Here is a 14,722-nt window from a genome sequence, read left to right as displayed (position 1 = left end):
TTTTAGTAGAGACAGAGTTTCAGCATATTAGCCAGGCTGGTCTCAAACTCCTGACCTTGTGATCCACCGGCCTTGGCTTCCCGAAGTGCTGGGATTACAGGCGTGAGCCACCGCTCCCAGCCAACAGATTTTCAATGTAGACAAAACAGCCTTATATTGCAAGAAGATGCCACTAGGACTTTTATAGGTAACAGAGAGGTATAGAGAGGTCAGTGCCCGACTTCAAATCTTTAAAGGACAGGCTGACTCTCTTATTAGTGGCTTATGAAGCTGGTGACTTTGCTAATTGCTGAAGTCAATGCTAATTGACCACTCTGAAAATCCTAGGGCCCTTAACAATCATGTTAAAGCTACTCTGCCTGTAATCTAGAAATGAAACAACAAAGCCTGGATGACAGCACATCTATTTATAGCATGGTTTACTGAATATTTTAAGGCCACCATTGAGACCTACTGCTCAGAAAAAAAGATTTCTTTCAAAATATTACCACTCATTGACAATTCACCCGGCCACCCAAGAACTCTGATGAAGACATACAAGGAGATTAATGTTTTTATGCCTGTGAACAAAGCATCCATTCTGCAGTCCATGGATCAAAGGGTAATTCAGACTGTCAAGTCTTATTTAAGAAATAAATGCCATAATGCTATAGCTGCCATAGATTCTTCTAATAGATCTGGGCAAAGTCAATTGAAAATCTTCTGGAAAGCTTTCACCATTCTAGATGCCACTAAGAACATTCATGATTCAGGAGAGGAGGTCAAACTATCAACATTAACAGGAATTTAGAAGTTGATTCCAATCCTTATGAATGACTTTGAGGGGTTAAGAATTCAGTGGAGGAAGAAACAGTATATGTAGTGGGAATAGCAAGAGAATTAGAATTAGAAGTGGAGCCTGAAGATGTGGCTGATTTGCTGCAATCTCATGACAAAACTTGAATGGATTAGGAGTTGCTTTTTTTTTTTTTTGAGACAAGGTCTCACTCCATCACCTAGGCTGGAGTACGGTGGTGCAATCTCGGCTCACTGTAACCTTCACCTCCCAGGCTCAAGTAATCCTCCCACCTCAACCTCCTGGGTAGCTGGAACTACAGGCGCACATCACCATGCCTGGCTAATTTTTTGTATTTTTAGTAGAGATGAGGTTTCACCATGTTGCTCAGGCTGGTCTGGAACTCCTGGGCTCAAGTGATCCACCTGCCTCCGCCTCTTACAGTGCTGGGATTACAGGCATGAATCATCTTGCCCAGCCATGAGTTTCTTCTTACAGATGATCAAAGAAAGTGTTGTTGTTGTTGTTCCCTTTCTATGTTTTCTTTTTTGGAGACAGGGTCTCACTCTGTAATCTGGGCTGGAGTACAGTGGCGCCATCAGAGCTCACCATAACTTTGAACTCCTGGCCTCAAGGATCCTTCCACCTCAGCCTCCCAAAATAGCTGACTACAGGCATGCACCACCATGCCCAGATATTTTTGTATTTTTCTTTTGTAGAGACGAGTTCTCACTACATTGACCAGGCTGGTTTTGAACTGCTGGCCTCAAGTGATCCTCCTGCCTTGGCCTCCCCAAATGCTGGGATTACAGGTATGAGCCACTGTGCCTGGCCAACACTTTTTGATGTTACTCTACATGTATGTAGAGAAAATATTTAAGAAAATTGTATTACACACGAGAGAAGGTAAATGGACATAAAAGGGGGTAAAGTTTCTATACTTCACTGGAAGTGGTAAAATGATGACAGCAGTAGATACCTTCTGTATGTGTATAATATGTGTATGATACCTAATGCAACCACGTTAGAAAGCTACAAAAAAGACATATACTCTAACACATTGCAGATAAATCAAAATGAAATACTTAAAAATTTTTAAATAAGTCATAGAAAGGCAGGAAAAAGAAAACATACAAACGCAAAGGAGAGAGGAAAAAAATAGCAAAAAAAAAAAAAATACAATGGCAGACTTGAGCTCTAACATGAATAATTACCTTAAATGTAAAAGGCCTAAATACAGTAGGTCATCAATGTTGTTGATACCTTCTTGGAAACAGGCTTTGAGTGAGACGATATGTGATGGAACCAACTGTTTTCTCATCAACATTATAATGAAACCACACTGAAGGGAACAATGATATTCGAACACCTGCTGTATATTCTTGGAAAGTCATAGCTTCCAAGAATCTGTTGACGATGTTAAGGGAGAATTTAATGTATACCAGTGACATACATTGGCAGAAATTGGCAGAATGGATCGAAAAACATGACCCAATTACATACTGTCTATGGGAAACTCAATATATAGTTATATAGGTAGGCTGAAAGTAAAAGGATGAAAAATATAGATCATGTAAACAGTAATCAAAACAGGAGTGGCTATATTAATACCAGATAAAGTAGACTTCAGAGCAAAGGAGATAACCACAGACAGAGAAGGATATCACCTGATAATAAAAAGCACATCCACCAAGACATAGCAATCCTAATCGTGTATTCACCAAACAACAGAGCTGCAAAATACGTGAAGCAAAAATGATAAAACTGAAATTGAAAACGCAAGTCCACAATCATAATTAGAGACTCTCTCAACAACTGATAAAACACAAAGACAGAAAATCAGCAATAATATAGACTTCAACACCACTATCAACCAACAAGATCTAATTGACATTTTTCAGAGCACACTACCGAATTAACAGCAAAATATATGTTCTTTCCAAGTGCCCTTAGAATATATACCAGGAGAGGAGACATATCTTGGGCCACAAAGGTAACTTCAACATACTTAATAGAACTTAATTCATACAGAGTGTGTCTCTTACCATAGTGAAATCAAACTAGAAGTCAAAGACAAAATGGTAACAGGAAACTCTCTAAACACTGAAAACTAAACAACATACTTCTAAATTTTCGCAGAGGAAATTTCAAGGAAAATTTAATTTTTTTCTGAATGAAAGTCAATGAAATTGAATGAACTAAATGAAAGTATAACGTGAACATTTGTGAAACACAGCTAAAGCAGTGGTAAGACAGAGATTTATATCACTCGACATTAGAAAAGAGGAAAAGCCTTGAATTAATAATCTAATCTCCTGCCTCAAGAATCTAGAGGAAGAAGGGTAAAATACACTCAAAGTTGGAAGGATGAAAATAATAAAAGAGCAGAAATTAAGGAAATTAAAAATAAAAAATTAGAGAAGAAGTAATGAAACTAAAGCCTGATTCTTTGAAAAGGACCAGAATTTTTTTTGTTTGTTTGTTTGAGACAAAATCTTACTCTTGTTGCCCACGCTGAAGTGCAATGGCATGATCTCGGCTCACCACTACCTTCACCTCCCAGGTTCAAGCAATTCTCCTGCCTCAGCCTCCTGAGTAGCTGAGATTACAGGCACCTGCCACCACGCCCAGCTAATTTTTGTATTTTTAGTAGAGACAGGGTTTTGCCATGTTGGCCAGGCTGTCTCAATCTCCTGACCTCAAGTGATCTGCCTGCCTTGGCCTCCAAAGTGCTGGGATTACAGGTGTGAGCCACCGTGCCTGGCCAGGACAAGAATATTGACAACTCTTTAGGAAGACTGACAAAGAAAAAAAGGGGAAGACATAAATTGCAAATATCAGGAATGACACAGGGGATATCATTACAGAGTCTGCAGCTATCAAGAGGATAATAACGGAACACTATGAACAAATTGACGTACGCACATTTGACAACTTAGATAACATGGACTAGTTCCTCAGCAAGCACAAATTACCACAACTCGCTCAATATAAAATAATTTGAATCATTCCTATAACTATTAAATAAATTGAATTTATAATTAAAAACTCCCTATAAAAAAATTCCCAGGCCAAGATATTTTCACTGGAGATTTCTGCCATTTAAAGAAAAATTCACATCAATTCTACATAATTTCTTCCAGAAAACAGAAGAGGAAACACTTCCTAATTCATTTTATGAAGCTAGTGTTACTCTGATACTAAAATCAGACAAGACAAAAGAAAAAAAATCCTCAGACCTCATGAATGCAGATGCAAAACTCCTTAATGAAACATTAACAAAAAGCATTCAGCAACATCAAAAAGAATTATACACTAGGACCGAGTGGAGTTTCCTCCAGGGATGCGAAGCTGGTTTAATATTTAAAAATCAGGAAACGTAACTCACCACATTAAAAGGCTAAATGAGAAAAATTACATATCATTATCAACTGATGCAGAAAAAAAAACTGACATTCAACACTTGTTTGTGATAAAAACTCCCAGAAAACTAGGAGTATGGGAAGCTTCCTTGACTTGAGAAAGGGCATCAATGAAAAACCTACAGCTAACATTATATACACACACACACACACACACACACATATACATTTTTTTTTCAGACAGAGTCTCACTCTATCGCCCAGGCTGGGGTGCAGTGGTGTAATCTCGGCTCACCGCAAGCTCCGCCTGCTGGGTTCACGCCATTCTCCTGCCTCAGCCTCCCGAGTAGCTGGGACCACAGGTGCCCACCATCACGCCTGGCTAATTTTTTCTTTTTTTAGTAGAGATGGGGGTTTCACAGTGCTAGCCAGATGGTCTCAATCTCCTGACCTCATGATTTGCCCGCCTCAGCCTTAACATTATATTTAATGGTTAAAGTCTGAGTGTTTTCCCCCTAAGATAAAGGACTAAGCAAATATATCTGTTCTCACCACCCGAATAATACTGGATGTTCTGGCCACTGCAATAGGCAAGAAAAGGAAATAAAAGACATATGGATTGGGAAAAAAAAAAAAGATAGAAAGCTGCCCCTATTTGCAGATGACAAGATGATCTACATCGAAAATTCTAAGGAATTTATAAACAGTGAGCTCAGCAAGGCTGCAGGATATGAAGTCAACACACAAAAATCCAACATATTTCTATTTGCTAGCAATGAATATGCCAATGTCAAAATTAAAAATACAGTACCATTTACAATTACTAAAAATAATGTAAATCTAATAAAACATGTATAGGGTTTGTATGCTAAAAACTACAAAACACGGATGCATGAAATCAAATAATATCTAAATAAATGAAACTACATATCATGTTTATGGATTGGAAGATGGATTTAGTAGAGATATTAATTTTCAAATTGCTATACAAGCCTATTACTATCAACAATCCCAACAAGGTTTTGTTTGTAGATATAGACAAGATTATTTTTATATGTACATGGAAATGCAAAGGAACTAGAATAACTAAAACACTTTTGAAGAAGAAAAGTGGGAAGAATTAGTCTACACAGCTTTAAGACTTATTATATAACTCCGATAAACAAGATGCTGTGGCATTGTGGAGGGATAGAGTCAACGACCAATGGAATGGGATACCGAACCTAGAAATAGACCCACACGACTATGTTTTGATAAAGATGTAAAAACAATTCACTGACGGAAGAATAGACTTTTTAAAATGAATAATACTGGGGAGACAACCATAGCAAAAAAATTTAAAAGAACGTTGACCTAAGTGTCAGGCTGTATACAAAAATTAATTCAAAATGGGCATGTTATCATGGACCTACATGTAACATATTTAAAACTATAAAAACTTTTAGAAAAACACACAAGAAAATCTTGACAAAGAGTTCTTAGACTCAACACTAAAAGCAAGATCCATGAAAGAGAACTTTGACAATTAGACTTTACCAAAATTAAAAACTTTCACTCTGCAAAGCTCTCTTAAGAGGATGAAGAGACAACCTACAGACTGGGAGAAAATATTCACAAACCACATAGCTGACAGAGGACTAGTATCTAGAATATATAAAGAACTCTCAAAACTCACCAAAGACTCCAATTAGAAAACAGGCAAGCAACATGCAGAGACAGGTCATTAAAAAGGGGACACATACATGACAAGCACGCACAAAGGTGTTCCACATCGGGAAATGTTAAGGACAGCCACAGTGAGAGATCATCGCAGACCTATCAGAAGGGCTAAAATAAACAATGACAACATCAAATACTGGTGAGAATGCAGGGGCACCGAGTCAGCCAGACATTGCTGGTGGGAATGTAAAACGGTACAGCCACTCTTGAAAAGTTTGGCAGTTTCTTAAAAAACAAAACTTGTAACCACCGTATGACTCAGTAACTGCACTCCTGGGCGTACATCCCAGAGAAATGGCAACTGATGTTCTCACAAAAACCTCATAAATGCTCATAACAGCTTTATTCATCAAAGCCAAAAACTGGAAACAGCCCAGATGTCCTTCTGCAGGTGAATGGTTAAACAAACTGTGGTGTATCCATCCCATAGAACACTACCCAGCAATAAAAAGTAACAAAATATTGGCTGGGCTCAGTGTCTCACACCTGTAATCCCAGCACTTTGAGAGACTGAGGCGGGTGGATCACTTGAGGCCAGGAGTTTGAGACCAGTCTGGGTAACATAGCAAAACCCTGTCTCTACAAAAAATACAATAATTAGCCGGGCATGGTGGCAGGCGCCTGTAGTCCCAGCTACTTTGGAGGCTGAGGTCGGAGGATAGCTTGAGCCTGGAAAGCAGAGGTTGCAGTGAGCCAAGATTGTGCCACTGTACTCCAGCCTGGTTGACTGAGCAAGACTTTGTCTCAAATAAATAAATAAAAATAAATAAATAAATAAATATTAATGCAAGCAATAACCTGGATGAATCTCAGAGAAACATGCCAAGTGAAAAAAGCCCACCCCAGGCTGCATGTTGTATAATTCCATGTATATAACATTTGTGCAACAGCAACATTCTAGAAATGTAGAACAGGTTAGAGGTTGCCGGGGTTAAGCAGGGCTGGGGATGGGGGGCACGGGTAGTAAGACGTTTCCACTGGGGGAAATGGGTGAAGAGTATATGGCAATATCTCATATTGTTTCTTACGACTGCACGTAAATCTACAATAATCTCAAAACAAAAAGCTTAATTTAAAATGTTAAATGTAAAATGTTAAAATGTTGGGAGCCGGTGGGGGCAGCCTGCCTGGCCTCCGACCACGTGGGCCTGTTTGGTCAGATGCGGCCTGTTGTCCTGAGATCAGCAGCACCAGCGGCTGGCCCTGAGCTGGGCTCCGGCTTCGCAGCAGCAGAGCTGCCTCTCTAGCTGTGGGCCCTAGCTCCCTGCTCCCTGCCCTGCTCTGTGCCCCCTCATTCTCTGTTTCCGGGGCTGGCTGTCTTCTCCCACGTTCTCATGCCTGGGTTTCCAGCCCTTGCTATGGTGGCTCAGGAACCCAGGTGAGGGTGGGGCAAGGCAGCAGCGCTGCTGATCCACTGATCCTGGATTACAACTCAGGCGGTACCCTCTTACTGAGCAGGGAACGCAGGCAAGCCATGCATTCTTTTCCCTCCTAAAGCAAATTGCCTCACAACCCAAACCCATACACTTTGACATAATTGAAGTGGAACGTCAAACCCTGGTTGAGAGCAGGGCTGGCCCTTCATTCGGCTCCCGTCTCTTGCATATGGAGTGTTTTTTGTTTTTTCCAAACATTCCAATATGTATCCAAATTCTCTGGCCAACACAGGTTGCAGTGTCCCTGGTTGGAAGACATTGGAAGATCTCAGTTCCCCAGGGAGGGCCCAGCAGGAACATGGGATCCTGGTTTGTGGGCTGCAGGTCTGTGTGGGGACACTGTGGGCAGGAGTGGGCTGGATGGGCCTTGGGACAGGGCCAGCACCTGTATCTGTAGCCCCGCAGGACTCTCTGGATGCTGAGCGCCGCTCTGTTCAGCACCTGGCCTCTCTGTACCTCCAGCAGAGTGTTCTGATGATCCTGGAACAGGAGAGACGCCGTCACCAGGCTGCTCACCCTCACCCCACAGCCCCTGCCTGGGGCCTGGGCTCTGTCTCCCAAAGGTAGCATCTCTCAGACTTCTCCCAGGAGGGCAGGCCAAAGAAGGGGGCCTTCAAAGTGACCTTCATGTTGCTCAGAGACAGGAGCTGCAACCGTACCTCCCACCCCAATCCAAGAACTCCCGCATTAGCTCTTTCTTGCTAATTCAATCTGGCATCCTTCATTTCTGCTCTGAAGAATTCAAGAGGGGGCACAAAATTTTCCTGAAGTTGTGTTTTATCTCCCAAAATTCATGTGACATTTGCATTCAACCGTGTAAAAGCCCCATGCTTGTTTCAATATAAAAATGTTTCCCTCAATAATAGTGGGAGATTTTAACACCCCACTGTTAATATTAGACAGATCATTGAGACAGAAAATTAACAAAGATATTTAGGACTTGAACTCAGCTCTGGATCAAGTGGACCTGATAGATATCTACAGAACTCTCCACCCCAAAACAGAGTATACATTCTTCTCGGTGCCACATGGCACTTACTCTAAAATTGATCACATAATCAGAAGTAAAACACCCTCAGCAAATGCAAAAGAACTGAAATCACAACAAACAGTCTTTCAGACCACAGTGCAATCAAATTAGAACTCAGGATTAAGAAACTCACTCAAAACCACACAACTACATAGAAATTGAACAACCTGCTCCTGAATGACTCCTGGGTAAATAATGAAATTAAGGCAGAAATCAAGAAGTTCTTTGAAACCAATTAGAACAAAGAGACAATGTACCAGAATCTCTGGGACACAGCTAAAGCAGTGTTAAGAGGGAAATTATAGCACTAAATGCCCACCTTGGAAAGCTAGAAAGATCTCAAATCGACACCCTGACATCACAACTAAAATAACTAGAGAACAAAGAGCAAACAAATTTCAAAACTAGCAGAAGACAAGAATTAACCAAGATCAGAGCAGAACTGAAGGAGACAGAGATACGAAAAACTCTTCAAAAAATCACTGAGTCCAGGAGCTGGGTTTTTCTTGAAAAAAGTAATAAAATAGATAGATCACTACCTAGACTAAAAAAGAAGAAAAGAGAGAAGAATCCAATAGACATAATAAAAGATGATAAAGGGGATATCACTACTGAGCCCATGGAAATACAAAGCACCAGAGAACAGTATAAAAACCTCTATACAAATAAACTAGAAAATCTAGAAGATATGGATAAATTCCTGGACACATACACCCTCCCAAGACTGAACCAGGAAGAAGTTGAATCCCTAAATAGATCAGTAACAAGTTCTGAAATTAAGGCAATAATAAATAGCCTACCAACCAAAAAAAGCCCAGGACCAGATGGATTTACAGCTGAATTCTACCAGAAGTACAAAGAGGAGCTGATACCTTTTTTTTTTTTTTTTTGAAACTATTCCAAACAATTGAAAAGGAGGGACTCCTCCCTGACTCATTCTATGAGGCCAGCATCATCCTGATACCAAAACCTGGCAGAGATACAACAAAAGAAGAAAACTTCAGGCCAATATTCCTGATGAACATCGATGCAAAAATTCTCCATAAAATACTGGCAAACTGAATTCAGCAGCACATCAAAAAGCTTATCCACCACGATCAAGTTGGTTTCATCCCCACGATGCAAGGCTGGTTCAACATACGCAAATCAATAAACATAATTCACCACATAAATCTAAAGACAAAAACCACATGATTATCTCAATAGATGCAGAAAAGGCCTTTGATAAAATTCAACATCGCTTTATGTTAAAAAAAAAAACTCTCAATAAACTAGGTATTGAAGGAACACACCTCAAAATAATAAGAGCCATTTATGACAAACCCACAGAGCCCTGAGATGGTCCCTCTGCTGGCCTTGCCTCCCCCACTAAATTGGAAGCCACTCGGTTTCTTCCTGCGCATCTAAGCCTCTGAGCCCCAGCACAGCCTGACTATTGCACAGTCAAATGGACAGACAGACTGATTGGAGGGCTGGGGCCAGGAGGTCCCTCTGAGGACGCATGCGGGCAGGTGGGCAGGCACTATGGGGGAAGAGGAAGGGGCAGCAGGGATGGGTGGGGGCTCGCGTGAGCTCGCAAAGCGTCCTCCCAGCTCTGCTCCCAGCTCTTCCTCTTCCCTGTCACTGTGCTGGCCCGCCAAGGCTTAGAAGGCTAGGGGACAGGGAGGTTCCTTCCTCAGTGGTTGTGACCCAAATGGCATTTCTGGAGGGCTCCGAAGCTTCCTTTGTGTGACTTCAGCTCCCTGTGCGTTTTGGGGGAGGCAGGTGGTGGTGGTGATGCTCACACAAGTCTCCTAAGGACAAGTCACTTTGTGGAGAGTTGACACACAGCACTCTTCCACTAAAGCAGTAGCCCTCCAGGCTCTGCAGAGGCTGGGCCTCCCCAGTGTGGGGAAGCCTGCATGGCAGGATGTGGCTCCCAGCATGATGGAGGCAGGTCTCCGGACACCGGCAGACCGCCCTGAGCTCCTGGGTGCTGCCCTGTGGCTGAAGGCGCCTCCTCTGCACCCTCAGGCCTTGCCCCTCTGAGAAGCCTCCTGGGCTTCCACAGGCTGGGCTGGCCCTCCCCAGTCCCCTCACCACTACCTCATTGTCCCCTAGTGTGACGTTCTACATCCGGGGGTGCCCTGAGGGTGGGGACCACGCTTTGAGCTGCTGCCCAGTGCCATTGGCTCAGGGCACATGGACCACGGACCCCGGGCCTGGTGCAAGAGCTGACAAGCCCACGAGCTGCAGGAGGCCGAAGGCCGGCTGCTTCCTGGGGGTCTCACCTTCAGGAAAATTTTGGTCTTCCCCACTTTCCAGTCTTTGTCTGTCTGCAGCCACATGTCAGCGATGCCCAGGGTCATCTGGCGGAACTTGCCTTGCAGCTGCCAAGACCAAACGGGGGTGTAGGTGGGATAGAGGGCAGAGACCCCTCGGCGGCTCTCTGGGGTTGGAGTCTCCCTCCTCCTCCCACAGGCTCCCCCATCAGGGGCTGCCCGTGCCCCAGCCCAGGCACAGGCACAACGGGAACCTCGAACAGGGGTTGGAGTGAGGAGGGAACTCGGGGCCTGGGGCCTCCATGTGTTGTGGGACGCTCGGCCCAAGCCAGGCCCAGCCTCAGGATGGCTGAGTTCCAGATCAGACAGGAACCAGTAGCTTTCTAGCCACACCTCGGCTCGCCCACGCGGTAGGAGAGAACGTGTCTACTGTACAACCACAGACATGGTCCAGAAGGAACCGCGGCGGCCGCCAGCTCTCCCGGACCCCAGGGAAAGCCCCTCACTTCCGTGGCGCTGGGAGAGGGACAGGGCAGGGCGGGAGGAGGAGAGAGGGAGGAAGGACAGGGTTCATCGCAAGGCTGGGGCCGGGGAGGGCAGCGGGAGGCCGAGGGAAGGCCGTGGATGGACAGCGGTGGCCGTCCCCGAGGGGCGCTGACCTGCATCCGCACGGCGCTGGGCAGCAGCACGCCAAACCTCTGCGAGAACTCCTCGAACGCGTAGCGGATGGGGAAGCCGGACTTGCGGATGTGCACGGTCTCCATCATGCCCGAGTACCGCAGCTGCCGCAGACACAGCTCCCGGTCGAACAGCTGTGGGCGGACGCGGGGTGCTGACCCGGTGCAAGCCCCTCTTTGCAGGCACCCCCCTTCCCGGCACCCCGCCATCGGGCACGGGCCCACAGCCAGAGGTCAGTGTGTCCAGCCCCTCGCCCCGCCAGCCCCCACTGTCCTCCAGAGATGGAAAAACTAAGCAAATGCGACTTCAGTAAGGCTACCTTTTGAAGAGAGTAGTGCAAGTAGTTGAAAACCCCATAGAGTTGTCAAGGAGATAAAAGTCGATAGCAGTGGAAACTGTGGCACCCACAGAAACACAATACTACCATCACTCTCAACTACCCGAAGCGCCGAGTGTAAACGTCCTCTGCACATGGCCAGTTAAAAATGCTCTTTTTTTTTTTTAAGTTTTATTTATTTATTTACTTTTTTGAGATGGAGTCTTGTTCTGTCGCCCAGGCTGGAGTGCAGTGGCACGATCTCGGCTCACTGCAACCTCTGCCTCCTGGGTGCAGGCGATTCTCCTGCCTCAGCCTCCCGAGTAGCTGGGATTACAGGCGTGTGGCACCACGCTGGGGTAAGTTTTGTATTTTTAGTTAAAGACGGAGTTTCACCATGTTGGCCAGGCTGGTCACCAATTCCTGAGCTTAAATGGTCCGCCCGCCTTGGTGTCCCAGAGTGTTAGGATTACACGCCTGAGCCACCGCGCCTGGCCCAGTTAAAAACGTTTTTAAGTGCCCCTTGCCTACATAGGTCAAGGTGGAAACCTGCCCCATAGGCACTTAAGAGTTTCACGGTGCCTCCCGCACAATAGTTAAATGAAAAAATAAATATATTCAGAGGCAGAAAATATCCTCATCAACTTAGTCTCTCCCTCCCAGGAGATGGAGGTCAGAGTGAGATCTGGAGTGGGGGCCGGGAGGGGGTGTGCGGGGCAGTGGAGGGCCCTTGGCCCCAGGGAGCTGAATCGTCTTTTGCTTGGAGGCGAGTGTGACCGGCAGAGAAATGGCATGATGTCCTTCCCTGGGGTGTCAGGCTTCAGCAGGCATTCCAAGACTCTGCCATGGCTTGGATTCTAGAGACCCCCCCTCCACCTACAAGCCAGGAGTCTCTGAGGGACCCTGGGGAACGCCCTCTGATCCCGCAAGCCCACCAGCTTGCACTGTTACCCTACCTGCAGGGCCACAGCGCCAACTGCTGGTGGGGTCCAGGCCACACTGCGCTTAGCCTGGGGTAAGTGCTCAGCTGCGCTTCACTGAGGATTTCCTAAGGGCCTGGCGTTTCTCACTCAATCTTTACAACAGTCCTGCCTGGTGTGGGTGATTGGCTCCAATTTAAAGATGAGGTGCCTGAGGCACAGGGTCACGCTTCTAAGGGGCTGAACCTGGGTTTGAACCCTGAGCCTATCTGGGCTTCCCCTGCATACCACACAGCAGGGCAGCTGCCACCAATGAGAGATGTACCAGCCAGAGGCACTCTCAACCCCCGAGCTTCAGCCTCAGGCCTGCCTGCCTGTCCTGCAGCTCCCAGCTCCCAAGGTAGGCAGGGTGGGAACGAGCCAGGGGTCTCTGGGAGCTCAGCTACTTCTCCCAGCAGTTAAAGAACAAGACAGGTTGTCTCACATCTGCCTATTGTGCCTTCAAGGAAGATGCAACCTAGATTTCATAAGGCAAGCCCCATTTAATTTTTTTAGAGACAGGGTCTTGCTTTGTCACCCAGGCTGAAGTGTAGTGGTGTGATCATAGCTCACTGCAGCCTCAACCTCCTGGGCTCAAGTGATTCTCCTCCCTCAGCCTCCTGAGTAACTGAGACCTACAGGCACACACCACCATACCTAGCTAATTTTTATACTTTTAAATTTTTTTGCAGAACATAGTAAGGTCTTACTATGTTGCCAAGGCTGGCCTCAAGCAATCCTCCCATCTCAGCCTCACAAAGTGCTGGGATTACAAGCATGAGCTACTGCACCCAGATCAAACTTAATTTCACATAGTTTTATTATTTCCAAAAAGGCATTTAATTTCATGTAATATTTTTATTCCCTTATGGGGATAAAACCATTTTATATTGTTTCAGTTGATGTCTCCTAGTTTGGGGAATCCCTGCATATGCAGCCTCTGGGTGAGACTCCCCAACCAGTGGAGCAGGGACTTCCTTATGAGCAGGGAGTAGGCTGTCACCCCCTGACCATCTCACATCAGGTAAAGATGACTTTCTGCAGGGCTTGGTGAAAAGAGTGGTGTCAGCCTCTGAAGTCCTATTACTGATTGCTGCCTTTGTTGAGTGTGGTTTACACATGGGACGTGTGCTGCAAACCTCATGTCCAACCCTCAGTGCCTTCCTGCAGGCAGGAGCAAGTCTGACTTTACAAAAGGGAAAACTGAGGCTCACAGCAGCAAAGAGCCAGGCCAAGAACACACAGAAGATGCATGGAGGTCTCAGCAACCCAAAGCCCTGCAGGTCACTGACCTTCACATGACCTAGACTGGTCACCTTACCCCAGTGTACTTATCTGTAAGGTAGAGGCAGTAACAGCTCTAACACTAGCCAGGCCCTGGAAGAGGAAGTGACCTCAACCCTAGAGGCCATCAGCCTCCTCCTCCTCCCTCCTTTACTGTGCCCCAGCCTCCTGTCATTACCAGCGGCTTCTTATATTCATTAGGTTTGATGCAGCGGATGAAGTAAGGCTGGCAGTTGGTCAGAATTTTCATCAGCTGGTCCAGAGACTGTTTGAACTGGCCTGCTAAGGTGGAGGGCCGTTTATTTGAGTCTGCAGACTGTGAATGGAAGCACACAGCACAGGTGAGTCTCAGGAGCCATGTCCTGGGTCAGCTGACCCCATAGTCCAGCAAGGGCTGCTGCCAAGGCCCTGCAGGTGGGGTGGTGCCTCCACCTGGTCAAGAACCCACCCACCCACTCATTCACCCATCTAGTCACACACCCATCCACTCACCCACCCATCCACCTGCCCACCACCCATCCACCCACCTACCCAGCACCCACCCACCTACTCACCCATCCATCTACCCACCCACCCACGCATCCATCCATTCACCCATCCACCCACCCACCCATCCATCCATCCACTCACCCATCCACACAGCCACCCACCCGTCTATCCATCCATCCACTCACCCACCCACACAGCCGCCTGCCCATCCATCTGTCCATCCACCCACTCACCCATCCATCCATCCACCCACCCATGCACCCATCCATTTACCCATCCACCCACCCATCCATCCATCCACTCACCCATCCACACAGCCACCCATCCATCTATCCATCCACCCACCCACCCATCCATCCATTCACTCATCCACCCACACAGCCACCTGCCCATCCGTCTATCCATCCACCCAC

The 14,722-nt window shown here is 45.9% G+C and overlaps 1 protein-coding gene across 1 annotated transcript in view; it reads right to left on the bottom strand.

Annotated features, from left to right (window-relative positions):
• The window catches only part of MYO7B (myosin VIIB), an 81,439-nt gene that overhangs the window by 37,252 nt on the left and 29,465 nt on the right, over window positions 1-14,722 (bottom strand). The window contains exons 16-19 of the mRNA XM_023225610.1: window positions 13,999-14,136; window positions 11,243-11,395; window positions 10,593-10,691; window positions 7,678-7,772 (exon numbers count right to left, since the gene is read on the bottom strand). Coding sequence (XP_023081378.1) covers window positions 7,678-7,772; window positions 10,593-10,691; window positions 11,243-11,395; window positions 13,999-14,136 — 485 coding nt within the window. The remainder of the gene's footprint in view (window positions 1-7,677; window positions 7,773-10,592; window positions 10,692-11,242; window positions 11,396-13,998; window positions 14,137-14,722) is intronic.

The sequence above is a fragment of the Piliocolobus tephrosceles genome, chromosome 11, assembly GCF_002776525.5.
Source record: "Piliocolobus tephrosceles isolate RC106 chromosome 11, ASM277652v3, whole genome shotgun sequence".
In the NCBI taxonomy this organism is placed as follows: domain Eukaryota; kingdom Metazoa; phylum Chordata; class Mammalia; order Primates; family Cercopithecidae; genus Piliocolobus; species Piliocolobus tephrosceles.
The sequence above is the reverse complement of the archived record's forward strand: the minus strand, read 5'-3'. Positions and strand labels throughout refer to the sequence as shown.